Source organism: Blennius ocellaris (genome assembly GCF_963422515.1).
Source record: "Blennius ocellaris genome assembly, chromosome: 6".
Taxonomy (NCBI): Eukaryota; Metazoa; Chordata; class Actinopteri; order Blenniiformes; family Blenniidae; genus Blennius; species Blennius ocellaris.
Genome location: NC_137655.1, coordinates 28,994,169 through 29,021,878, shown reverse-complemented (window position 1 = coordinate 29,021,878; position 27,710 = coordinate 28,994,169). Strand labels below are relative to the sequence as shown.

Here is a 27,710-nt window from a genome sequence, read left to right as displayed (position 1 = left end):
TCCAGAGACCGTCGAGGGTTGCAGTCATGTCGGCAGCTGCTCCGGGGACGAGCAAGGGAGCCCACAGCGATGGGACCGCCAAGAAAAAGAAGGGTCCCGGCGCGCTGGCGACGGCCTACCTGGTCATTTACAATGTTGTTATGACAGCGGGGTACGTAGCGCGCACTGCCCTCGTGCTGGTAGCGCGCGTGTTGTGTTTGTGTTTCTGAGCAGCTCACTCATGGCAGCAAGATATCGCGTCAAATCGCATAGAAAGCTCCTGAATATGTGCAGGTTGGGTCGGAAATGAAGGCAGCGTCCTGTTGAGGGAGGTGACTTTGAATTTGCGCCGTGAGATCGAAGGTTTACCCAGATTAACGGTGGATGACCACCTGGCGTGTTCGCTGGATGTTACCGGCGCTCAGTACAAAGCAGAAATACCACGACAGATGGTCTATTGTGTTTTCATGCACTCTGTGGCATTTCTTCTTTATTCCGTAATACTTATATGTTTTATAGTAAATGTCAGTAGTGTAAAAATTCTTTGTCTGATTGTTTTGATGAGATATTTGAATGTCCTTCTGGATAAATATTGCATTTATTCGTCTATTTATGTGGCTCAAAAGTGTCTGGGGATCAAAAGATCTTCGAGGGACAAATGTAGGAGTCAGTGTTTTTCACTACTTTCAATCATTTTATTTAAACCCCGTTTATTAGAACTGAATTTATTGTAATTTTGTGTAGATTATTACAAATCTAAAGCAAAATTGAGACAATCAAATGTAACAGTTGCAGATTGTGTATACAAAAATCAGGATATTTTCAAATTGATAGTGGTCAATACTTTTTATTTACCAGGGATCTGAATAGCATCCACTATGAATGAATTAATGTTTTATTTCTGCTCTTCACCATTTAACACATCCTAAATACACTAATGATTACTATTTACATTAACTGACCAAGAAAAGTACATTTAAAATATGTGCAACCTACACACAACAAAATCTTATATCAATAAGGTCATTACTGTAATGGTTGAAATGTCTTAATACATTTTACAAATATGGTCTGGTAGAATGTGGATGAATCTCTCCCCAAAACTGAACAAGTTTGTCACGTTTTAGACAAAATAGATTAAGTGAGATTTTTAAACCAAGTTTGAAAAAACTAGTTTATTTTTTCATTTGTACTCGTCTGATATTGGGAAAATAATAACAGATGTTTTAACTTTAAAGAACAAGGAGCTGTTGAGTTTTGTCTCATTTGTCTTTGAACTTTAATACGTTAAACATCTGGACTAATCACAGCTACACACATACTATTTTACAACCCCTTGCATGTTTTTTTTTATCTCGGACGTTGGCCTAAGAACTCTGTCTGTGCTTCTTTTATGGCTGTGATTTTCAGACTGTTGCGCAATTGAATGGTAGGCATTGTTTGCTCACTTTTCCAACCAGTTGGACCACATCTGGCTCGCTGAGTCGACAGGGTGCATAGTGCTAGCTTTGTGTCGTACACGTACATTTCTGCAGATGCATGCGGAGCTGCCACACCAGTTTCTCCCCCTCATGTTGTGTTCTTCACTGCCCCTCACTGAGACAAAGGCCTGAACCACAATGGGGAGGAAAAAGCTCCAACAGCTGACCTTTGACCTCCATTCATGCACACCTTTTTTTTCTTCAAATCAGACTACATTCACAAGTGACAGTTAAACCGCTTTAATACTTTACTTTTCATGTAAAAAAAAAAGTAAAGGCTCCCCCTGGTCCCCCATGCGCATTAATTTTTTTTGGAACTGTTTCCACTTTCCTCACTATATTTAAAGACAGGTGGCTGCAGTTTTTCTTGTTCTTCAAACTGGATTTTTTTACTGTTTTCGGCTCTTTGAGGACGATTCAGAGCGACAGTGAAAGGATAAAAGCAAATGTCATAGTAACAGGATCGAGTGCCTAGAATCTCTAATTACATTGTTTGTTAAAGAAATTAGGTTTTAGTATCTCATGATGAAACCTCCTAAAAGTTACATACCACTGAGCTACATTCTATCCACCATTGAGCAAACTCTTCTTCTTCGAGGGTAAATTGTGTTAGGCTTTTTGCATGATATAGAATTTAAAACAAACTACAGAGCAAAAGCTGTGATTGTGGACCACGTTTGTGGACCACGTGGCTACGTGTTACATAATTTGTATGTATGCTACAGTCATTCTGCCAACATGAGTTAAAAATAGACATTGGAAGTTGCACTATTTAAAATTTTGTTTGTGCCCAAAGGTCTAAAGCAGTGGTGTGAAACACATTTTAGTTCAGTGGCCACATTAAGTCCAATTTCATCTCTTGGACCAGTAAAATAGTGCTGTAATCTCCTGTAAATTTAAACTTTAAAGTTTTTCTTTGTTGTGGTGCAGAGTATACATGATGAAAATATCGATATTCTCATAAAACTAAACCTGTAGACAGATAAACAGACTAATTTTTCTGAAGTTTACTCAGAAATTAGGTAGTTCGACTGAACAAAAAAGTCACATTACAGTGAATTGATCACAGATTTCTCATTTGTTGAGTTTGTCTGATGTGATTTTTAAAGCGACTGCACAGTAAATGTGACATTTCCCTGTTCTACAGGTGGCTGGTGATAGCTGTGGGTTTGGTCCGGGCCTACCTGGCCAGAGGAAGCTACCATGGACTGTACTACTCCATAGAAAAGCCCCTGAAGTTTTTTCAGACTGGAGCCATCCTGGAGGTAAAGGGTTAGAGTCAAACACGTTTCAGTTCAGGGGCCACACACAGTCCAATCTCATCAGGTCCCACCAATGATAAAACCTGAATACCTTGTCAGAAATGTCAACTGTATAGAATGTTTGTGTGCAGCTTCCAGTAATACTCCAGTGTTATTGATCAAAGTGTTGGATTCTGTTATCTGTACAGTGTGTCCTCCATAGCATACAAACATGATAACCTAGCATGCCTGAGCAGACCCAGTCGAAGGCATGGAGCCAAAAATAGTTTAGAGCTTTATAAAGATGGAAAATATGTTGAGATTTTTTTTTTTTTTGCAGAGAAACACTAAGTTATGTGTTTTTTATTCGGTCAGAAAGGTTGGATATATATACAAAGCAGAGTGTTGATACATACAGCTGAATCCCAATGAAGGATCATTGAGATTTATTTCAGTCAATTCTACATTGGAATGGATGTAGAATTGACAGTGGAAAAGGCAGTAAATACTGTCTCAACTTTCAATAATGAACAGGAAATGACAACATTGCCACATATAGAGTTGAAACATAGAAGTGTTTCAGTGATCTTCTCAAGACGCTCTGCTGCCAGGCAAGATTTATGGAGCCAGATAAGTTTATGGTATCTTTTCATTGGTTAAATGTCTATAGCGGTACTTCTCCCGGTCTGAGGGTTATAGGGATGGGTATCGTTAGGATTTTTATGATTCTGGTTTCTAACGATTCCTTACTTCAATTCCAAAATAGTGAAAAAATAGGTCAATTGTTTATTTAACAAAAGTACCTTTATTCCTTTACGTTTGAAGAAACTGGTAAACAAAAATAAAATCCTGTCTGAGCAGCGCGAGTGCTAAAATGCTAAAGTGCATTGTATTCACAGCAAAACAGCAAATAAACATTAAGAATTAAAGTGCATTCAGTATATAACAGCTGCTTACAATCAGTAGATATCCCGTCTAGTCTTTGAATTTGGAACAGCATTTATTGAACATGTTTAAAAAAAAAAAAAAAGACTTTCCTGTTAAATATATAAAATTATCTTGTTATGTAGTATTAAAAAACAAACTGTACAGCACTCAATCTTTTGAAAATAATAAATAAATTACAATGACAGATAGATATACTTCAATAAATAAGTCCAACATAAATATTTGGAAAAATTGGTACAAAATAAAATTGAGTCAGAGGCCGCATGTTCAGCAAGGAACTCCAAACTTTATTTTCCATTCGAACACACTCAGAAATGCTTTTCCTTTCTCTCTTTTTTCTCTCATCTCCAACAGAGGGCACACACGGTGTAACAACAAGACTACTTCTGCTCGAAAACCCCGTCTCTCTACAAAATAAGATTCCCCAACGACCCACAGTAACTGGATGAATTATGACCTGAACTGATCACCACAGTGGGGAACTTTATTTTGTAGAGAAGCGGGGTTTCCGGTCGGACATATTTTGGTTTTCCACTGCGCTGCGCTCTCATGTTGGAGAGAGAGAAAAGAAAGGAGTACTCATAAGTGTGGTTCAATGGAGAATACAATTTTGAGTTCCTTGCTGAACACACCGCCTCTGACTCCCGTCCATCGGCTCTACAACATAATCATTTTTCTTCGATTGGATGAATTTTGAGATTGTCTTGAGCCGTAATCGTAATCGCGATTAGAATTCGATTAATTGAGCAGCCCTAATGGGTACCCATGAAAAATATTTTTCCGCCGTTTATGATTCTGTTCCCAACCCTAGAAGGTTATGTTTTGGAGTTGAACTTTATTTCTATTACAAAAAAAGACCTAACTCTTCATAAGACTGTCTTGCATGAGTTAAAATAAACTGTGTTGTATTGTTCTAGTTGAGTAATTTCTTCTTCTCTCTTCCTCCCACAGATGCTGCACTGTGCTGTGGGTGAGTGTGTGTTCAGACTCAACCCTGTCCTCATCTGAACACTCTGCCACCAGTTATCATCTGTCGTAAGATAAAGAGTTGAGAAAATGATCAACTTTTCATGAACTGAAAGTGAAGGTCTGATGTGATTGTGCAAGAAAGTAGTGTAACGATCAGTGTCTCAGGTGTAATTGTGGTTCTATTGTTGGAGGGCAGCTCTGCCTCTCTGCAGCACTCAGTCCATTCTCTTCCTTATCTGGGATCTGAAGCTAAAGCCAGCTGACCTTTCCCTGCAGATGCTGGCCACTTAAAACACGCATGCATGCCTCCATCATGTCTGACTCCTACAATGTGACATTCCCCGTGTCCGTCTTGTTTGTCAGGAATTGTCCCGTCCTCGGTGGTCCTGACCGGATTCCAGGTCATGTCCCGGGTCTTCCTCACCTGGGCCGTCACGCACAGCGTCAGGGAGGTATGACCACTGTTTCTTTTCACTACAAACGCAACAAGTCAATCTCTGATGGAACAGTCTCCCTAACGTGTTCATTTTCAATCTGTGGTCTGAGAGAATGCAGAGATTGCCGGAGATATTATGAGTATTTCAAAGTATATTAGTCAAATTACAGTATGTCACATTCAGCTCAGGGCAAACTTGGGATTCTGTAATTGTGATATTCAGTTTTTCTTTCAAGCTGAAGTGTGAGAGCATTTATGTTCATTTTTTTAACGCTCTGTGTTAAAAAAACTACCGATAATGTATACTATTGATACAGTGTCTACTGGAGCTGATGTAGCATCGACAGAGGCCCAGTTGTTTCGCAGCAACGTCCATACACACCTATTGTTTGTGTATGGACTATAAATTAGGCTTGGTGGCATTTGAGAAATACTGGTATCGGTAGTCAGTACTGGAAAGTAGCAAAATGTTACTGCACTTTGAAAGAACGAGTACTATCTGTTCGTCCCTACCTGTGTGTTAAACTGCGGTGCCTCTTTGACTTGTGGCGGCTGTAGGTTAAAAAAGGTTGGGAACTATTGCACAAGTGTAAATGACCAGTTGATGTGTGTTTGCCTTGTTTGTAGATCGAAGCTGTAAATGTGTAAGTAACATCAGGTGGCCTTGCTGGAATGAATCTGCTCCATTTAAATGTTCTTAATGATATGTCTGTTCTGTCTGATGCTTGTTTTGTGCGTTTGCTGTACAATTCCTTACTGACATCTTTCTCAAGCTCGTCTCTTTGAACTTCAGATGACAGTTGGAGATCCATTTTAACTAGTACTGTTAAAAATATTGTTATTGATTTAAAACGTTGAACTTGTTAAAACGCACATGAGCACTATTTCTCTCTCGTGTGTGTGTGTGTGTGTGTGTGTGTGTGTGTGTGTGTGTGTGTGTGTGTGTGTGTGTGTGTGTGTGTGTGTGTGTGTGTGTGTGTGTGTGTGTGTGTGTGTGTGTGTGTGTGTGTGTGTGTGTGTGTGTGTGTGTGTGTGTGTGTGTGTGTGTGTGTCTGTGTGTGTCTGTGTGTGATTCATTATACTGGCAAAAATGATGGAATCCCTAGTCTTAGAGGTTCATTCAATTGCTTAATTTTGTAGAAAAAATCAGATCACAGACATGCCACAAAACTAAAGTAATTAAAAATGCCGACTTTCTGACTTTAAGAAACACTAAAAGAAATCAAGAAAAAAATGGTAGTCAATAACAATTGCTTTTTTAGATCAAGCAGTGGGAAAAATTATGGAATCACTAAATTTTGAGGAAAGAATTATTGAATCATGGAAAAATAAACAAACAAAAAAACAGTCCAACACTACTAGTACTTTGTTGCAGCACCTCTGGCTTTTCTATCAGCTTGCAGTCTCTGGGGACAATCTGGCTCCAACTTTCTCTGATTTCTGTTGCCAGATCAGCTTTGCAGGTTGGAGTCTTGTCATGGAACATTTTCTTCCATTTCCACCACAGATTTTCAATTGGATTGAGATCCAAACTATTTGCAGGCCATGACTTTGACCTCCCCCCTTGAACTGCAACCTTATTGTGGTGGGGGAGTTTGAGCACCCGGATGACCCTCGGAGCTATGTTGTCGGGGGGCTTGCCCCCCCAGTCGGGTCTCCCAAGGCAAACAGGTCCGAGGCGACGGGTCAGACTAAAAGCAGTTCACAAGACCCCCATGGATACACACACGAGGAGCACAGAGATGTCGCCCGGATTGGCGCAGCCGGGGCCACACCCTGGAGCCAGGCCCGGGGTGGAGGCTCACACGCGAGCGCCTGGTGGCCGGGTTCTTGCCCGCGGGACTCGGCCGGGCTCAGCCCTAAGGGACGACGCGGGCCCCTCCTCCTCATGCTCCTGTGGGCCCACCACCTACAGAGGCTGCCGTAGGGGTCGGGTGCAGTGTGGATTGGGTGGCAGTCGACGGCAGGGGCCTCGACGACCCGATCCCCGGACACAGACTCTGGCTATTGGGACATGGAATGTGACCTCGCTGGGGGGGAAGGAGCCCGAGCTTGTGAGGGAGGTTGAGAGATACCGGCTAGATATAGTCGGGCTCACCTCCACTCACAGCTTGGACTCTGGAACCCAGCTCCTCGACAGGGGCTGGATACTCCACTTCTCTGGAGTTGCCCGCGGTGTAAGGCGGCGGGCTGGAGTGGGATTTGCTTATAGCCCCACAGCTCAGCCGCCATGTGTTGGAGTTCACCCCGGTGAACGAGAGGGTTGCGTCCCTACGCCTTCAAGTAGGGGACAGGTCTCTGACTGTTGTCTCGGCCTATGCACCGAACAGCAGCTCAGAGTACCCAACCTTCTTGGAGTCCCTGGGAGGGGTGCTGGATAGTGCCCCAACTGGGGACTCCATTGTTCTCCTGGGGGACTTCAACGCCCACGTGGGCAATGACAGCGAGACTTGGAAGGGGGTGATTGGGAGGAACGGCCTCCCCGATCTGAACCCGAGTGGTGTTCTGTTATTGGACTTCTGTGCCAGTCACAGCTTGTCCATAACGAACACCATGTTCGAGCACAGGGGTGTCCATAAGTGCACGTGGCACCAGGACACCCTAGGCCGGAGGTCAATGATAGACTTTGTGGTCGTGTCATCTGATCTCCGGCCGCGTGTCTTGGACACTCGGGTAAAGAGAGGGGCAGAGCTGTCAACTGATCACCACCTGGTGGTGAGTTGGATGCGCTGGACCGGGAGGAGGCCGGATAGACTCGGCAGGCCCAAACGTGTTATTAGGGTCTGCTGGGAACACCTGGCCGAGCCCTCCGTCTGCGCAGCTTTCAACTCCCACCTCCGGTAGAGCTTCTCACAGATCCCGAGGGAGGTTGGAGACATTGAGTCCGAGTGGACCATGTTCTCCACTTCCATTGTTGAAGCTGCTGCTCGGAGCTGTGGCCGCAGGGTCTCTGGCGCCTGTCGTGGCGGCAATCCCCAAACCCGGTGGTGGACACCGGAAGTAAGGGATGCCGTGAAGCTGAAGAAGGAGTCCTACCGGGCACTGTTAGCTCATAGGACTCCCGAGGCAATCGACAGGTACCGGCAGGCCAAGCGAGCCGCAGCCCGGGCTGTGGTGGAGTCAAAAACTCGGGTCTGGGAGGAGTTCGGAGAGGCCATGGAGGAGGACTTTCGGTCAGTCTCGAGGAAATTCTGGCAAACCGTCCGGCGCCTTAGGCGGGGGAAGCAGTTCTCCACCAACACTGTTTACAGTGGAAGTGAGGAGCTGTTGACTTCAACTGGGGATATCGTTGGGCGGTGGAAGGAATACTTCGAGGACCTCCTCAATCCCACCACCACGTCTTCCATTGAGGAAGCAGAGGCTGGGTTCTCAGAGGTGGACCCGTCCATTACCCAAGCTGAAGTCACCGAGGTTGTTGTGAAGCTCCTCGGTGGCAAGGCACCGGGAGTGGATGAGATTCGCCCAGAGTTCCTTAAGTCTCTGAATGTGCAGGGACTGTCGTGGCTGACTCGTCTCTGCAACATCGCGTGGCGGGCGGGGACAGTACCTCTGGACTGGCAGACCGGGGTGGTGGTCCCTCTCTTCAAGAAGGGGGATCGGAGGGTGTGTTCCAACTACAGAGGGATCACACTCCTCAGCCTCCCCGGGAAAGTCTATTCCAGGGTACTGGAGAGGAGGGTCCGGCCGTTAGTCGAACCTCGGATCCAAGAGGAACAATGCGGTTTTCGTCCTGGTCGTGGAACACTGGACCAGCTCTATACTCTCCACCAGGTGCTTGAGGGTTCGTGGGAGTTCGCCCAACCAGTCCACATGTGTTTTGTGGATCTGGAGAAGGCGTTCGACCGCGTCCCCCGAGATGTCCTGTGGGGGGTGCTCCGGGAGTATGGAGTCCGGGGTCCCTTGTTGAGGGCTGTTCGGTCTTTGTACTCCCGGAGTATGAGTTTGGTTTGCATTGCCGGCAGTAAGTCGGACCTGTTCCCAGTGCACGTTGGCCTCCGGCAGGGGTGTCCTTTATCACCGGTTCTGTTCATTACTTATATGGACAGAATTTCTAGGCACAGCCGGGGGCCGGAGGGGGTCCAGTTTGGGGACCACAGGATCTCATCTCTGCTATTTGCGGATGATGTGGTTCTGTTGGCCCCATCAAGCCTGGATCTCCAGCGTGCACTGACACGGTTCGCAGCCGAGATTGAAGCAGCTGGGATGAGGATCAGCACCTCTAAATCCGAAGCCATGGTTCTCGACAGGAAAAAGGTGGCTTGCCCCCTCCAGGTCAGTGGAGTGCCCTTGTCCCAAGTGGAGGAGTTCAAGTATCTTGGGGTCTTGTTCACGAGTGGGGGAAAGATGGAGCGTGAGATCGACAGGCGGATCAGTGCAGCGTCTGCAGTTATGCGGACGTTGTATCGGTCCGTCGTGGTGAAGAAAGAGCTGAGCCAAAAAGCGAAGCTCTCGATTTACCGGTCGATCTTCGTTCCTACCCTCACCTATGGTCATGAACTATGGGTCATGACCGAAAGAACGAGATCCCGGATACAAGCGGCTGAAATGAGCTTCCTCCGTAGGGTGGCTGGGCGCACCCTTAGAGATAGGGTGAGGAGCTCAGTCACCAGGGAGGAGCTCGGAGTAGAGCCGCTGCTCCTCCACATCGAGAGGAGCCAGCTGAGGTGGCTCGGGCATCTATTTCGGATGCCCCCTGGACGCCTCCCGAGGGAGGTGTTCTGGGCATGTCCCTCCGGTAGGAGGCCTCGGGGCAGACCCAGGACACGGTGGAGGGACTATGTCTCTCGGCTGGCCTGGGAATGCCTTGGGGTGCCACCGGAGGAGCTGGAGGAAGTGTATGGGGTGAGGGAAGTCTGGGCAACTCTGCTCAGACTGCTGCCTCCGCGACCCGGCCCCGGATAAGCGGTAGTCAATGGATGGATGGATGGATGGACTTTGACCTTATGTGACTTTCTTCAAGGAAAGTTTTCACAGTCTTTGCTCTATGGTAAGATGCAATACCATCTTGAAAAATTATGTCATCATCCCCAAACATCCTTTCAATTGATGGAATAAGAAAAGTGTCCAAAATGTTATGTAATGTCAATGTAAGGACTGCCATCTCCCCAGTGCATTTATCTGACATGCAGCCCCAGATCATCCATGACTGTGAAAATGGGCTTGTTTTCTTCAGGCAGTTGTCTTCATCACTCTCATTAGAACGAGTATCATCACCTTGCCCAATGCAGATTGGTCATTCATCACTGAATATGACTTTCATCCAGTCATCCACAGTCCACCATTGCTTTTCCGTAGCTCATTTTAACCGGTTTTTTTTCTGTTTAGGTGTTAATGATGGCTTTCCTTCAGCCTTTCTGGATGTAAATCACATTTCTTTTAGGCAGTTTCTTACAGTTCGGTCACAGACGTTGACTCCAGTTTCCTCCCATTTGTTTTGCTGTACATTTTCATTTGTGCGTTTGTAAGACATTTAAGTTTTCTGTCTTGATGCTTTGATGTCTTCCTTAGGCTACCAGTATGCTGGCCTTTTACAACTTTCCCATGTTGTTTGTATTGGTCCAGATTTTAGACAGAACTGTCTGTGAACAACCAAGATCTTTTGCAACATTCCGTGATGAATTACCTTCTTTAAGAAGTTTGATAATCTTTTGTTTCAACTGATATCTCTCGTGTTGGAGCCGTGATTCATGTCAATCCACTTGGTGCAACAGCTCTCCAAGGTGTGAGCTCTCCTTTTTAAGTGCAGAGTAATGAGCACATTTCATCTGATGCAGGTTTTGGTAATAGGTAACAGGTGATTCAATCTTTTTTTTCCCCTCAAAATTGAGTGATTCCATAATTTCTTCCTCAAAATTTAGTGATTCCATCATTTTTTCCCTCTGCTTGATCTAAAAAAGCGATTATTGTTGACTATCAATTTTTTTCTCTTGATTTCTTTTAGTGTTTCTTAAAGCCAGAAAGTCGTCATTTGAAATGACTTTAGTTTTGTGGCATGTCTGTGATCTGCTTATTTTTCAACATAATGAACCTCCTTCAAGACTGGTGACTGGTGAATCAGGGGTTGTATAACTTCCTTCATTCAATAAGTTTACAACTTTGTTTCTAGAAATATTAAAATTGTCAAAGGGGTGGACCTGCACTTGTTAATCGAGGAACGATCTTTATTTGTTTATAAATTTTGGTGAACTTTTAGAGAAACGACATTCACTCGAATCTAAAATTATGCCATAAAAATTGTCTTTAAATGTATTTATAGTCTCTGTGTGCTGAGACGACATTAGTTCCCTGGCTTACCATGAATAAATACGTATTACAAGCTCCAGTCTTAAGTAGAAAAAAAAGCGCTTTAGTGTAATTAATTACAGAAAATTGTGCAATTGATTGGTTAATTTTAAAAATTGGATTGACAGCACGAGTTTTAACATATTTGCATTGGCTTGGACCTAATATCTGAGGATTGTGACCATCGGCGTGTGGTGTGCATTCTTCAAAAACCCAGCATGGTTCTGTGATGGAGAGTTTGGATGTGCCTCTAGCATGGTGTGTGTTCATGTGTCGTCCTGCCCACAGGTTCAGAGCGAAGACAGCGTGTTGCTGTTTGTCACCGCCTGGACCATCACTGAGATCATCCGCTACTCTTTCTACACCTTCAGCCTGCTCAATCACCTGCCATACCTCATCAAATGGGCCAGGTAGGAACACAGACACACACACACACACATCTCTGTCCAGTTTATTATCAACAAGAACTTAACCTGCATCCCACAATAAGATGTTAAATGGTTAAAATGACGTTTGGATGATGACACAAAAATTACACTTTAACATACAATATAATAATGTTATTCGATATCAGTAAAGGCCTCCTGAAATTAGTGACTTTGGGCACTGAAACAGTTTCTTCTTTTAGTGTAAATATTTTGCATTTTCATAGGGTTTGGTTCAAACAGTCGGTTCTCCAGAAGACACTGCGACTGTCAACAGTCCAAATCTACAGCAGCTTGCCTCAGAAAACAGTCCAACCTCAGTAATACTGTCAGCTGCTGCTGGTACCTGCTGCTGAGGTATATTCCTCAAATGTTTCTTTTTTTGCTCAGTCAGTCAAATCCAGTAGTAATGCAGGTTTTACTGTGGTACCGTTGTCATACAGTGACATCTAGTGGTCACAGTCATTATATTTTGATATGCAAGTTCAGGGGTCCTCAATTGGTGGCCCGCGGGCCGGAGCCCCCTATCTGGCTGGCACCAGCCCATTAGCTGCACATCAACGTGACATAAAGTGGAATTTGTGGAGAATAAAATGTGCTGCTCTAGCTTGTTTGGACCTCGTCTCACACTGTAGTCGGAGCCAGTCTCTGAGCACATCTGATGGAATCACGTCAATGCTGCTCCACTCGGGATGTCCTTGAATTTCAATTTCACTACCTTCAAAACCGCCCGTCATCGAGCAGCAAGTTAAAATTAAACTAAGAAACAACCTGACCTGCAGCGTGAAAAAGTGGAGCAGGAAAAGTGTCAGTTGAACTCTGACTGGACTGAACAGTTTAATTTTGTATTACCGGCTCTGCTTAATCTGCACACTGACTGGAGCTGTCAGCAAAGTGGATCATCACTTCAACTTTCTGCATGCCGCCAGCTTTAATGCCAACGACCCTCCAAGAGCTCAAAGTCGCTAAACGGAAAACATTACGTGAAACATGCCCTTCGTGTCTACGATATGTCACCATTGGTACCACAGAGCAACAGCAGCATCATTGCTTGTTTCATAGAACCTTGACCAAAGGTAAGAAACCATTTGCTGATGCTGAGTTGATTTTAAAAAAACTGCGCAATTAATATGGTTGATGAAGTTTTAAGTCACAAGGAGAAAAGCAAGACGATGGTTGTGGAGCTGTTAAAGGTGTGTTTACACATAATGACGACAAGTTTGGCACGAATCTCAATTCTTGACTGCGGATCACGATTTTGACCTGAATTCTATGATTCAGTTTCAAGGCGTCACGGACAGCCTTTAATCATGCGTTACAAGTAAGAGCAGGAAACGACAGATCATCAAGAGTCGTTGCGCATCGTCAACATTATTGTTCTACTGTGTTGAAAATTGCGCAAAGCTGCACTGCGCCTTTGTGCATTGTCACTTTCATTAATCTGTCAGGCATGTGGTGAATCGAGAGAATTGTTATATTCAGTTGTGGATTTAGCTCTGTGAGATGGTGGCAGCAAGCCAGGGCTCAATCTGTGAAGGAGCGCGCCAGAAGAAATGAGAATCACCGTCTCTGGTGCGTCTGGCAGAGGCGGGTGTTCACTCAACAACTGAGTGTAATGTACTGAGCAAATGCTGTCACGCTGTATAACACATCAACACACATCACTACTAATTCACACGCTCAGTTACAAACTTCATGAATCAAAGTGATTCTTGATATTGTTGGAAGATTTATTGGCCAAAAAGATGTTCCAGGAATGTCAGGCCCATTTAAGAACTATTTTCAGATGTATTACATGGCATAAAGAATGTCAGGAATGTGGCAGGAATGATGGAAAATTATATTGGTAACTCATGGTGCTGATGTGTAAACACACCTTTCAGCAAGTCCAGTTGTCAGATAATACTGCGACAACTCGACTGGAGGATTTAGCGGAGGAGTGTTCTTCACCTCTGATCACTGACTTAAAGAAACTGAATCCAGAAACAGACTTTCTGATGAACATCTTGGTCTCAGGATTGAGACGACAGGATACATCAGAGGGATTTCTTCATCCCATCACTTTTCTCACTGATTGGTGAGTGAATTAATTATTTTTTGTATATTTGGCAATCTAACTAGTGTATTATAACAAAATTACAACAATAGTGGTAATAAGTTCATTTACATGGCAGTTTTTTTTTGTCCTGTGTTTGTTGCTGCCAGCCGTTTTAGAGCATTTTGACCAATTTTCAAGACCCACAGAATATTGGGTGCTATGACTATGTAAACACCGAAGATATCAAGAGAAAGAGTAGACTCTTCTTTCATCAGGAAAAGAAAGTTTGTTTCTATCCTTTTCCGTTCTTTAGGTAACGACTGTAGAACATAGGCTGGTTTTGCAAAAAAACTGTTTTTGACCAAATCACTGAGAAAACGAGCTTTTTGTGAAAAGAAACATGTCAAGCAGAACAGTGACTTTGATGTTAATATGTTTGGCTTTACTGACACCTCAAACATCTGAACAGTGTTTCCCTTCTATCAAACAACAAAAACAACACTGAGAAAGGATTTTTGATGCACAATGAAACAATTTATTTACAAATACTGTACTTTGAACGCTTGACAAAAAATAACTTTTGGTGTGTGTGTGTGTGTGTGTGTGTGTGTGTGTGTGTGTGTGTGTGTGTGTGTGTGTGTGTGTGTGTGTGTGTGTGTGTGTGTGTGTGTGTGTGTGTGTGTGTGTGTGTGTGTGTGTGTGTGTGTGTGTGTGTGTGTGTGTGTGTGTGTGTGTGTGTTCACCACTACACACAATAGTTCAGCTTGGTGTGGCAAGCTGTGAACCACTCGCCTGTGTGCAAGGGGACACAACAAGATGTGCACCACATTTTGGTCTCGCTGCACTGGCCCCTGGACCTCCTTGTTGGTCTGGACTTGCAGCTTGTGGGCATCAGCTGGTCCAGTTTTTGTTTGCTTATCTGTCCGTCTAGCCTGCTGTCTGGGTGCTGTATGGTGCCCTTGGAGTGCATTGGGCTTCCACCAAGTCCCCACCCGACTCAGCCTCCATATCTGCCACTTCTTCCTCCGCCACCTTCTCTTTCTCCCCCGCATGGCGCTTTGTGGTCCAGGACTTCACTACCCTGCTCATGAACTCCGGGAGGGTTTTGCACTCACCTGGGTTTCTAGATCTGTGGAGAACATATGCATTAAACATGCATAGTTGGAACAGATGGACCAGCTCAGTGACCTTCGGATGAAGGGGTAGTAGGCAACGTTTTGGTCCAATTTATCAACCCCATTCATGGACGCATTCTATGCGACGACACACTCGCTTGAACTGAGGAACCTTGTCTCTGTGTGACTTCTGCCACACGTCAACCCTCTACATCCTGTCTTGGTAGCAGGTTGTCACCATCTTCACCAAACGTTTTTCCTGCCATGCCACTACCATCACCTTCTCATTGTGCCGCACAAGTTTTCCCCCCACCCCCAGGTCAGTCTTTGTCACTTCTGTGATGCTCTTGGGTTCCCCCTATTCTTCCTCAGTGTTCCACAAACATTGGTTTGTGCTCCCAGTAAATGTTCAGAGTTCAATCGAGATATAGAAGTTGTCCATAAACGGTGTATAACCATGGCCTGGGAGACGATCAAGGAGAGAGAACACTGTATCTGGCAGAGTGCTAGCTGTCCTGGCATAAGGATGCATATTGAAGCAGTACCCTGTGGCAAAGTCACACAGGATGTATGATTTGATGCCATACTTCACAGGCTTTTGTGGTTGTACACTCTGAAAGAAAGTCGCCCCCACCACCGCATCATTCCCTCATCAACGCAAATGTTTTGCCCTGGTTTCGGCTTTTTGATATAACCAGTAAGAAAACTGAGTCGAAAGAAAGTTTTCAGTTCGGGAACCAACACTGTTTTCCATGCATTGCCTCTGCTATGTGGCAGACTGTCAGGGTGGGCTTGAAAATACTGCCTTGCATACAGGATGGTCTGATCCACTATATGTTAAAGCAGCTCTTCAGTCCTGAAGAGCTCCAGGAAGTCAGCTGGCTGGTCGGAATCCAGCACTGCGGCAGCACTCTGGGGTCCAGGGGTTGCCGTGAAGGGGATTTGATTTGGCTGCCGGTTGGCTTGATGACAGCCAGAATCATGCTCACGACCTCTGGTTGATGCACACCCTCTGCTCAATCGCCCTCTGCTTGATGCACGACCTGTAAATTATAGAAATACAATTACTATATAAATACAGTTCTTATTGCTGCTATGTAATGTGGAGAAAATATTTTTTACCTTGTCTCTCCACACTGCCAGCAGTAGTGGGCTCTCTGTGGGATGCACACTCAGTCTGGCAGAACACGCGTCACCATGTTGCTGTGGCGTTGTAAAGAAACTCAACTCCTTGCGGGTCGCAAACGATCAAAGCGAGCCGACAATCCGTGCCCTTTACTCAGCAGCAAACGTTAGCCAGCAAGTTAGTTCCTACCTTCATGTCTTTTGGGGGATGAGTCTCCGCTGCTCCGTGAGGAAGGCAACCACTCATAAGACGAATCCGGGTTAGGCTCGCTGAAAACACTTGACTCGTCAGACGAGTGGCTGTGGCAATGCACACTGTGTGCTCTGGCACGACTCTCTCCATTTGGACCGGCTTGATTGTCGCCGATGTTTTTTCTGCGACACATACTCTGCTCGAGCGTGAGCTGCCTGAACGAACTACGTTTCTCCATTTTCCGCCACTCTTCTTCTTCGCGCATCTTCCGCTCATGTAAATCTCTCACCCAAAATGAGCACTGCTGCCACCTACAGTGATCAGGTTGTCATTACACTTAGTTACAAGCCTGATCTTGATGGACAAGCTCTGCCAGACTATCCCCCAGCCCCTCCCTAGTTTTTTCACTAGTGTCACTTTAATTTTACAGATGTATATAAATTTTATATTGTTGTTTTTGCCTTTTCTCCTGTACAGCACTTTGTGATTTTATCTGTGAAAAGCGCTTTATAAATACATTTTACTTACTTACTTACTTACTCCCACTGACAAAGATAACTGGTGTCTATAGATGTCAATGGCAGTGAACGGTTGTAATCAGATTGACGTCTATCGACGTCAATGGCAGCCAATGATTTAATCTAAGTCCCATGAGCACCAAAACGACTATAAAGAAGTGACTTGTAGTTAATGTATATAAAAGTAATATGGTCACTGATTACTAGTTACTACTTAAAAAGTAACTTGGTCACTTTACAGATTACTTGTTTTTGAAAGAAACGAAGTTTGATAACAAGTAACCTTTCAGATACTTTCAGCAGCTGCCGACAACGCCCACCACCGTCTCTACATAAAACTGACAACCGATTTGACCAAAAACTCTAATCTCTAAAGTTCTAATCACTGCCTGGCCTCCTGCACCTGTTGATATTTAACCTTTAACCTCCTGTGCTTGCTGATACATATTTAACCTATCTAACCCTGGCCCTAACCCTTTATTCTTTGTTGTATTTATAGCTAACTCACACTTTTATTATCACATTTTCACTATTACTGGGATTAATTGACTGTGGGACTACCTGCCAATATATATTTTTACTAAGGAAAGTTACAAAATAGTGTAACACCTCTGCAGTTGTGTTATTGTTGCAATGATGTGTTTTGGTGATTCTTGCCTATGGCGAGGCGCAAGATTACTCTTCCTAGGGCCTTGTGTGTGTGTGTGTTTATTTTCTTCTGACGCTATTTTTCGGTGTGTAACTGGTCCTGCACTGTTTAGAGCACGTACACACAAAGCACATCAAAAAGTGTGAAAAATTGAAAAAAAAGGTTTTTTTGACAATTAGGCTAACAGTTTCCGAAAAAAATCAAGAAAATGGGCGAATCATTTCCCATTCAAAGCGGGTGGATACTGACTGAAAAAACAAAAAAAATCCTCACTTTTCTATGCCATACCTTCAGCTAGAGACTGCTGCGAGTTCCCAAAAAAAACCATCTCTCTCTCATCGTCACGGACACATTTCGTCTTCTTCCTCATCACATTATACATCAAAACGTAGCAACAGGCCTTATGCTTCTAACAAGTGTTTATGCCACTTTTGTCACATAAACACTTCTCTATAAAATAAAAAAAAAGCCAGAGTTCGCAACAAGCTCACAATTTCCTTCCAGAGAGAAGGGGAGACATTTTCTCAGTCAAACCCAAAAGTTGAGACATTATTCTCAACTCATCACAGGGAGACCGCATTTAAGACAGCAGTCGCCAACGTTTTTTGCGCCATGGACTGATTTAAAGTCCTAGTGAAATGAAAATTCGACCTCCAAAACACTCTGGCTATCGCTTCTAGGGACATTTTTATGCTAACTGGCCCAAGGGTAAAATGTTAAAACACAGCAATCTGTGAGAAAATAGCCGATAAACAGCGCTATTTTCGCTGCTCGGCGGAGCTCTTCTGACAATAATAGAGTGAGGTCACTAGATGTGCACACGCCCAAGTTGTGTTTACATTATGGCGGATCAGAGTTTTGACAACGAAGAGGGCTGAATTTAATGATATTTCATCATCATCATCGGGCATTTCAAATCCAGTGATTGATGAAGGAGACACAGAAGGGTCGTTCTGCCATTGGTGACCCCGTTTTGAACATGTTTGAGAAAGCAGAAAACTGTTCGTCCGCGCCTCAGCAGCCGGCAGTTTTCACTGCGGCTTTGAGGCTTCCTGAATTTTGGAAGAACGACCCGGCTTCGTGGATCATGTCGAAGCGCTTTTCCGACTGCGCGGAATCACCGAAGATGAGTCCAGGTATTACTTGATAGTCTACTAGCCGTGCGAGCTAGCGGCTCCCGCTAGCCGCTCCCGCCGCCTGTGCTCCTTTTCTCCTCTCTCTGGTCTCTTCCATGCTCAATCTTTCGTCAAGGCTTGTTGAGCCGCATTTTGTAATAACGGTGCATTTTGTAATAAATGTCCAAAATGTAATAACTTTTTCATTTCATTTTGTAATAAAGCCGCATTTTGTAATAAACTGCCCCAACGCATTTTGTAATAAATTTTGCCGCATTATGTAATAAGTTATTACATTTTGAGAAGATTATTACAAAATGCACTTGCAACTTTTTTATTCTCTAGGAAATGTAATAACATGGTGCATTATGTAATAACAATGCTAAAGCATTGTTTATTTGTTTAATTGTATTTTATTTTACTTTAAAGTATTTGTAAAAGTTAGGCCTATTATTAGTATCACTGTATTAGCCTAGTAGCAGTACTTAGCAATTACTATCAGTACACTATTCAAAGGTTGCATTAACAGAGAATATTCTGTAAATTCCAGATTTTTTTTATTGGATACCAAAATCACATCAAGAATAGTTATAAACATCCAACAAACCTTATTATGCTTCTTATAATACAGAACAAAACTCTGGGTATCAAAATTTTATCCATTCGTAAACCTTAACATATGCACATACAAAATAGAAACGCTGATGAATAGGTAAAGAACAGCTTTATTTATGCATTTATAGAACCTTTCAACAACAATAAATGCAACCAACACATGCAGGCTTGCGACCAATTTAAAATAATAATGAACCAATGAATATAAGTTCTACTTTAAACAACGTAAGTGTCTTCTGCTTGTTTAGAGAGCTGCTATGACCAGTAAATTTCTCCACTAAGATTAATTTTACACAAATATGAAATTGCCTCAAAAGGCTAAACAAACAACAAAATTCCTATTTCCAAAATATATCCGTAATTTCAAATTGTCCATGTCTAATATGTCTAATTACCAGCCAAGCCATAAACCACTTGGAATGTTTCCCAAACAACTCCTTGAGTTTTAATGCCACACCACCAAAGCGCCCTGCTGCTTTGTACAACCTTTGTACACTAATTGTGTGCTTTCCAACGACGTCCAACCCAAGGTTTTTGGCTTAATGTTTCCCTTAGATAGATTAATGGATGGAATCGATCTGCAATGTCTTTAAAATGTTGAGACACTCTGTTAAATGTCCCAAGCATTGACATGTCATCCTCAAGGGTCATTTTGATAATAGACTGAAACATTTCAGTTGGTAGGACAGGCTGAACAGGGGGTGTAGTCAGAACAGGGTCCTCAGGCTCATCAGGCTGGATAGGTGGGTCAAACTCATCTGGTGAGGCAGGCTGCAGTGGTGAAAGTGTGTTGTTGTCATATAACTGTCCTGCTTGAGCATCCAAAACGTGCTCTATAAATGGTGTGACTGGTCCCTCCAGACTCAGATAATGTTCTCCATGCCCCTCTGCCACATGACCAAGTACTAGCACTGGATTGTTGTGACAATATATGTTTGACTCTGATACAATAGTTGAGGCATTGATTCCCAGAGAGGAAATTACAAGAAAATGGACCTGGAAAATTTCAGATGCTCTTTGCAATGTAATGTGGTCACCATAGGTTCCAGTTCGGGCCATTCTTTCCAAGTATCCATCCCAGTCATTTCCCTTGACAAAGTTGAACAAGAGTGTTCCATTTCCATTGTATGAATAATTCCTGAGGTCTTGGACAATTTCATCTCTTAAGCTTTCTGGTGATCTAAATATTCCAAGGGTGGATAGCTGGTCAGCCATGGCTGCAAACTGACAATTTCCATCTGGGTCAGGGTCATAGCGAATGCTTAACTCCATGGACATAAATTCCTCTAGTCTGTCTGTGTGTGTGTACTGAAACAAAAGTGGGTTTAGGCCTCTCTTTGATGGTGCTGTCTTGGGTTTTTTAGAGTGTATCTTTTTTCGCAGCCGGGTAGCACTAGTTATATCCGACACGAAGAACCATTTTTGTGTTTGTCGGAGGGTCTTTGGGTCCCTAAAACTCGCTTTGTATTTTGAGAGCTTTCGATTTTTTTTCACAATTGTACTACGCCTTACGTGATACTTTTTGGAGACTCGATGGGCACCATCCCTCATTCTGACCAAAACAGCATCCTTAACATTGTAGTGTTGTGATAGGTTTTGTTTGAATGCACGCTTGATCATTAGTTTAGCACAGTGCTCAGAGGCCTTCCGTGCCTCTGGATGGTAAAGTTGAATGTTGATTCCTCACAGACTCCTTACGAACAGAAGATGGAGAACCTCATAAAGGATGCCTTATGCTGTTGCTTTTTCTTCCATAGTATACTTCAAATGGAGACCTCCAGCCTAAAACTTATTTAAGATCCTCATTTAGCAGTCTTGAAATATACAGGTAGGTGCTTGACCCAGTTAACTCCGTTCCGTTGAAATTTCACCAGATCATATATGATCTTCTTTCTTAGCCACCTATGTGTCCTCTCAATCTTTCCTTGGCTTTGTGGAAGATATGCTGAACTTTCAATTATTTTCACTTGCAGAGATGTAATTAGAATTTTCACTGCCCCTTTAAACTCAGTCCCTTTGTCATGTTGTAACACGGTGGTCCATGTTCACGATAAATCTTGTTAAGGTGTTTGGCAATTTCAACACTACTTTTTCTTTTCAATGGTTTCAGCCACATGTAACGACTGAACACATCCATCACTGTGAGAATGTAACGGTATAAAGCCTGACCATAACTCATTTTCATTTTTCCCATGTCCAATAGGTCAATTTGGTGTCGATCTTGCACTTCTTTGGCTTGAATGGTCATCAAAGGGGGTTTATTCATAAACTTTGCATTTTGAAGTTGGTACCACTCAGTTTTGTTCAAGATTTCCTGCACCTTTCTTTCACTTATGCCACTATGATGCATTTTCAGTCGTTTGCTCAACTTTCTTGCTCCAGAACCCTTAGTATCATCTAGACCAGGGATCTCAAACTCCGGTCCTCGAGGGCCGCAGCCCTGCACGGTTTGCATGTCTCCCTGCTTCCACACAGCTGATTGCAATGAGCAGCTCGTTATCTGGCTTTGTGCTGAATGTGGTGATGAACCATCAGGATATTCAGGGGAGGGAGACGTGGAAAACATCCAGGGCTGCGGCCCTCGAGGACCGGAGTTTGAGACCCCTGATCTAGACCCTTTTTAACAACACAATCAACATTAGACTGTAGCATGACTGGCTTGCCGGCACACAGCAGTGTCTGCCCACCCTCACTGTGAGAATAGACCCCTTGATTTCTCCAGAGACGCACCAAGGCATTTTGTTGAATTCTTGTGCGTTCAGAAACTGGAACATAACTCCTCTCAACTTGCGAACTATGACATTGTACATTTCCTCGGTCATTGCTTGCTTTTGTCCATGGCCTACAATGAGCCCCAGCAGGGTGCAGGTCAGGGTTATAATTAGCAGACCTACAAGGGTGACAAAAGAGGGAAAATGTTTAACTCCCAAAACTAAACTGCATTTTGTGCCTTTTTTTTTTGCACTTTTATTTTATTTGTGGAATTTCATTTCAAGTACTAAAATATTTTATCTTGAATTAATATTTAAGAAGGTATTTTAATTATTACAATTTTGATAACCCACCACCACCTGCGGCATCACAGTAATTCAAATTGCTTTATGAATGTTGATCTTGTGTTATTGCCCTAGATTTGTCTCAATAAAGGATTCTATCATTAAAGGGGACGCTGCTTTTGTAGGAATACTGAAAAACAAGGTATAACATTTTTAGCCTTTTAATAGCTATTTCGATGCTTACTATTTATGACTGTGTTAACCCTTTGGCCGCCAAAGATGTTATGAAATATTAATATACATTTTCCAAAAGGCTGTAACTTGAAACTGGTAAGAGATAAAATTATGCTGTAAATGAGATCAACCTTAACCACAACCCTAAGTTTGTGATGGGAGTAAATTTACCAATCTAATTTGCATATTATGACATTCATTGTGATCTGGGATGTGTTGTTTAAATGATCACTTTATTTTTTGAGCAGTGTACTATTGTGTGTGCGCGTGTGTGTGTGTGTGTGTGTAGTTTTTTGCACATGCACAGTTTTCCTTCAAATGTGTTATTACCTGTCGGACATTAAAAGTTATTAACTTTTAATATGTACTTAGAGGCATGGATTTCAGTTTTGCTTTCCAAACTGTTTTTAATGCAGTGAGCATAACTTGGACAATGCAGGTTTAAATTCAGTCATATAATTTCTTATCAAGGGCAAAACATCTACATCACTTTAGATCAACTGCAAAATGTCTTTATACTTCCATATATTCAATTACACAGATAATATTTGACACAGTTTTTTCATACCTAGCATCATGTTGAACTCTGTTGGCTGTCTCAATTAAGCATGCAAGCAGTGCATGATCTTTGTAGAACTGATGCAGCAGCCAATCAGATTACAGCTCGCCCTCCCCTCCCTGGCTGAGTGACAGACCATGTAGAGCTTTGAATTTGGCCACAAGTTATTGGCCTATATAATTCAAAACGTGTTCTGTCATACATAGATTTATTGGGCTACGTAACTGTAACCCACTTCAAGGTATGTACACGTCTGGACCTCTAGGTTCGTAGGAGCTATAGATATAGCAATAACCACAGCACACAAGTAATTTAGTTAAACATGAAATTTTAACTCAAACTGAAAAAAATGCACATACACCTTTAAATCACAACCTATGGGCCCAAACTAAGAAAATAAAAATGTCTCTTGCAGAAGAAAGTTCTTCCCGGAACTTGTTGTGTCCATTCAATGTTCAAGTCAAATATAGTCAGGGGAAATAGTCAAGTCAGGGAATGTAGCTCTTGAATGTTGAAGTATCTTGTTGATGTCGGTCAGTGGGACTGACACAATCCTACCACAGCATCCTCAGGAATCGCGGTAGAGCTCAGAATTCGACTGGGAGACTCGCCATCGACGTTTCGTTTCCACTCCTCAACCTTGGTGGACTCCAAGTTGAGATTTCTCGGTATCACGGTCTCAGCAAGAAAAAAAACCTGACCTGTATGTACAAAACAGGTTGTATGGTACAATTCTTGTTATGCAATTGCAATATATCCTTTTAAAAAAATAAAAAACTGTTGTACAACATATGTATATTCTTTCAAACAACAATATAGTTACAGATACGTCACTACAGTTACATCCAAATAAAATGAAATGTATTCTGTTAATCTAACCCATATTCACATTCAGTGAGTGTGACTAGTGCAGTGTAACACATCCATATTGCACTTATTTCAATGACATGTGTGTACCATCATAAGTATACAATTCAAGCAACCTAATAAACATTTAGTTTAACTTTATATTCCTAAAAAATTTACTTAAAAACAACGAAATGATACACTAGCATGACTATAAAATGGCGGCGGCGTATATGGAACATGTGGTTGCTCGCTTACCAAGATTCTCAGGAGATTCGGGACAATAAAGTGTGTCCTCAACGTTTCTCCAACCTCTAAACAGGAGTTATAGTCACATTAGCTCAATAACTTCAATATTTATACTTCACAATACACTCAAATCCGATTTCCATACCTTATAAAGTATTTTCCGACCAGCACGCGAGAGACGAAACAGTGCTCCGTGCGTCAATGAGCAAAGTAAAGCTAATCGCGTGTTGCATGCTACTTCCGGTATCGCCAAAATAAACTCCCGGTTGTCAAAATAAAATAACGTTTCAACACAAATAATAATATTAATACAATAATATTAAGCCTTTTAACCAGGCAGGTTACATCACTCTAAGGGAAATTGCATAAAAAACAACAAAAAGTCACTCTTGTATAAATTCATTGTTTAACAAACAACAATAATAGGTATTATTACATAATGCACCATGTTATTACATTTCCTAGAGAATAAAAAAGTTGCAAGTGCATTTTGTAATAATCTTCTCAAAATGTAATAACTTATTACATAATGCGGCAAAATTTATTACAAAATGCGTTGGGGCAGTTTATTACAAAATGCGGCTTTATTATGAAATGAAATGAAAAAGTTATTACATTTTGGACGTTTATTACAAAATGCACCGTTATTACAAAATGCGGCTCAACAAGACTCATAAAACGCAGACTATAACTTCAAAACACTGTTAAAACTTCGATATTTAAGAGGGAAACAATGCAAGCCAATGTAAACACAACAGATCGAGATCTGCACATCTCTTGACGTCACGCTCACGAAGAAGGATTCCCCCGACTTTGTCGGCTGGAGATTCAAAATTCAAATAACTTTATTATGCTACAACAGTGGTGGGGCAGAGTCGGAGAAACCTTATAAGTAGTACCCCAACTATCGTTTTTTGCAAAGTAGTGTTTTACATTTCACTAGGCCTTTAATGTCAGACAATATTTTCACGGACCGGCCTTTAAGGTGTGGTGGATAAATACAACGAAATCAAATTGATACGACCAACATAAAAACTGGTATTTTGTAAGTATAATAATAAATGTATATCCACTGTGTACTTGTATGTCTTTCTACTTGTATGTTATTCTTCCATCTCCTCACTGGGCCTTTTCCCCTTTGTAAAGAAACTTTCCAAAGACTTAGAGAATTAGGTAGTTTTTCAAAATAAAATATTGTTCTAACGCGGATAATAAATAAAACAGAAATAATGTAAATTATTTATTTCTTCTGTACAGCCCGATCCCAAACGACCCAGTCTGTGGCCCGGGGAATTGGGGACCGCTGCTTTTAAACATGAGAAGTCCTTCAACTGCTTCTGACGCTGACAGTGAAAACATTTTTCAAGCAAGTGTCACAGTTCTCGAACACGAATCGGTTGTTTAGTAGGTGCATATTACATTTGGTTACTGTTTCTGAGCCAGGCTCTGACACTCGGTGAAAGGTGCTCAGTCTCCATGGCAACAGACACACCTGCACCTTATCTGCCTGGTAACACATGCGACTTCTTAAATAATAATTTTCCATTACTTCTGGTACCTCACAATGAAGTAAAGCATGACATCACATTTACCTGGCAGTGCTCACTCACACAGGTCGTGTGCACACCACACTCCCACACGCCATGTGTAAACACACACACACACACGTTAGCATGCTAGTGCCAGTTAGCATTGCCAGTTATCATCGCATGGTAACCATTAAGCATGATAACATGAGTTAGTATTGCTATTTAGCATTGAGAGTGAGCACACTAGACAGTTAGCATGCTAACGTGAATGAGCATCAGTATTTAGCGTGGTGAGCTAGCACACTAGCCAGGTAGCATACTAACATGAGTTAGCATTGTCAGCTAGCACTGGCTCGATGCTTATGCTTTCTAGCGTCAACTAGCAATGCGAACTGAAGTTGGCAGCAGGAGGAAGGCACACAAAACTCCTCTGGAATTTTCTACTTATATTTATTTTTTTGTGTTACGTGTGTGTGTGTGCGCGTGTGTGTCCCAGTTCTGTTCATTGATATAGTAACTTGGTGAAATAATTTTAATCTGAATACAGTTTCGGAAATAGTAAAGCGTTAGATTACTTGTTAATGAAAAAAGTGTTCATATGGGAGTCATGCATTACTAATTAACACGTTACTGGCATCACTGGTTGGAAGTGCAGCAGTTTCCAGTTGTTTCTATTGAGCAGTCAATTTTATAATTCCTGGGTTTATTTTAGCAAAAACGAGGCTCATTAAAGAGAAATGTTGCTGCGACCAAAGAATTTATAAAGTTCATGACGTAGGAGTCTTCATATATTTTAAAGATGCAGTTCCTTATGAATGTACATGAATCTGTCAAACTCTTATCCAAGTGTGCTCTTCCTCACCGTGTGTTGAAATGATGGTGACAAGAGTTTTGTGCCGCAGGTACACCTTCTTCATCGTGCTCTACCCTATGGGTGTGACCGGGGAGCTGCTGACCATCTACGCAGCACTGCCAGTCGTGCAGAAGACAGGCCTGTACTCCATCATGCTCCCCAACAAGTACAACTTCTCCTTCGACTACTACACATTCCTCATCCTCGTCATGATCTCCTACATTCCCTGTAAGTCCAACCCCATGTGGAAACACTTACTTTGTTTACTCTGTTGGCATGTCGTCACGTTAAGTTTTTAATGAAATTAACTAAACAAACACTTATTTGTTATTGTTGGAGCTTCAAGTTCAGGAGGAACATCTCTGAATTACTTCATGAAAAATACTAATTTACTTTATCTTTATATTGTTAAGATACTATTTAATAAATTTGAATTGCAAACGCACAGAAATGTAAACATATGAAAGAAGTTACTAAAGAAGAGTCTAACTAATTGATTCCTATGTTGAAGCAGAAGCTGAAAAAGGCAGCTTTCGAGCAATTCATTTGTTTTAAATTCAAATATTAATTGAAGATTTTCTTCTATACTGTTTTCCAGTATACAGAATAGAATACACTTTTACTCAGCTGTAACTGATTTTGTCAGAAATGTGTGGTTTCAGGGTTCATTTCAAAACCAGACAGTATCCATTAGTGACCCAACATGAAAATTACATTGTTTTCAGAGTTTCTGTCATTTTGGTGTGAACGTCAAACTTTTCTGACACGTTTCACTTGACATGTAGCATGAGTGGGGCTTCACTATGATGAAAGAGTGCTTCACCGCTTCCTTTGTGTTTGTCCAGTGTTTCCCCAGCTTTACTTCCACATGATCCGGCAGAGGAAGAAGGTGCTGGGCCACATAGAGGACTACAGCAAAGTGGAGTGAGCTCAGTAGCATTCAGAAAAGTGGGAGAAAAGAAACCAAATCATCTGAGAAATGAGGAACCAATTCATGTCAGCTCACATACACACGCACACGCACACACACACACACACACACACACACACACGCACCCGCACCCGCACCCGCACCCACACGACCCGGCATAGATCCAGCTCTTGTGTACAGAAGCTCATTGTCTCTAGTCTTTTTAAGTTATGAACAAAGCAGCTTTTCCTGGGCAGAGCTGGGAGTTGGCAGCACACAGACTTCATTAAAGTAAGAGATTAGAATAGACAACTCCAGTCCCTTGAACTTGTCTATAGAAAGAGTAATGTGAAGTCTCGCACTGAAAGTAAGAGTCCTACTTGTTCTTTTGTTTCCTTCCATGTA

The 27,710-nt window shown here is 42.5% G+C and overlaps 1 protein-coding gene across 1 annotated transcript; it reads left to right on the top strand.

Annotated features, from left to right (window-relative positions):
* Positions 1-27,710, top strand: hacd2 (3-hydroxyacyl-CoA dehydratase 2). Its single transcript, XM_080498513.1, has 7 exons — positions 1-151; positions 2,608-2,725; positions 4,601-4,619; positions 4,982-5,070; positions 11,625-11,746; positions 26,445-26,623; positions 27,241-27,710. The coding sequence occupies exons 1-7, from the start codon at positions 27-29 to the stop codon at positions 27,321-27,323; spliced, it is 735 nt and encodes a 244-aa protein (XP_080354639.1). The 5' UTR covers positions 1-26; the 3' UTR covers positions 27,324-27,710.

Coding starts and splice junctions, on each gene's coding strand:
- hacd2 (XM_080498513.1), top strand. CDS start 27: ATGTCGGCAGCTGCTCCGGGGACGAGCAAGGGAGCCCACAGCGATGGG. Junction 11,747..26,444: donor TACCTCATCAAATGGGCCAG/GTAGGAACACAG, acceptor TTTGTGCCGCAG/GTACACCTTCTTCATCGTGC. Junction 26,624..27,240: donor CATGATCTCCTACATTCCCT/GTAAGTCCAACC, acceptor GTGTTTGTCCAG/TGTTTCCCCAGCTTTACTTC.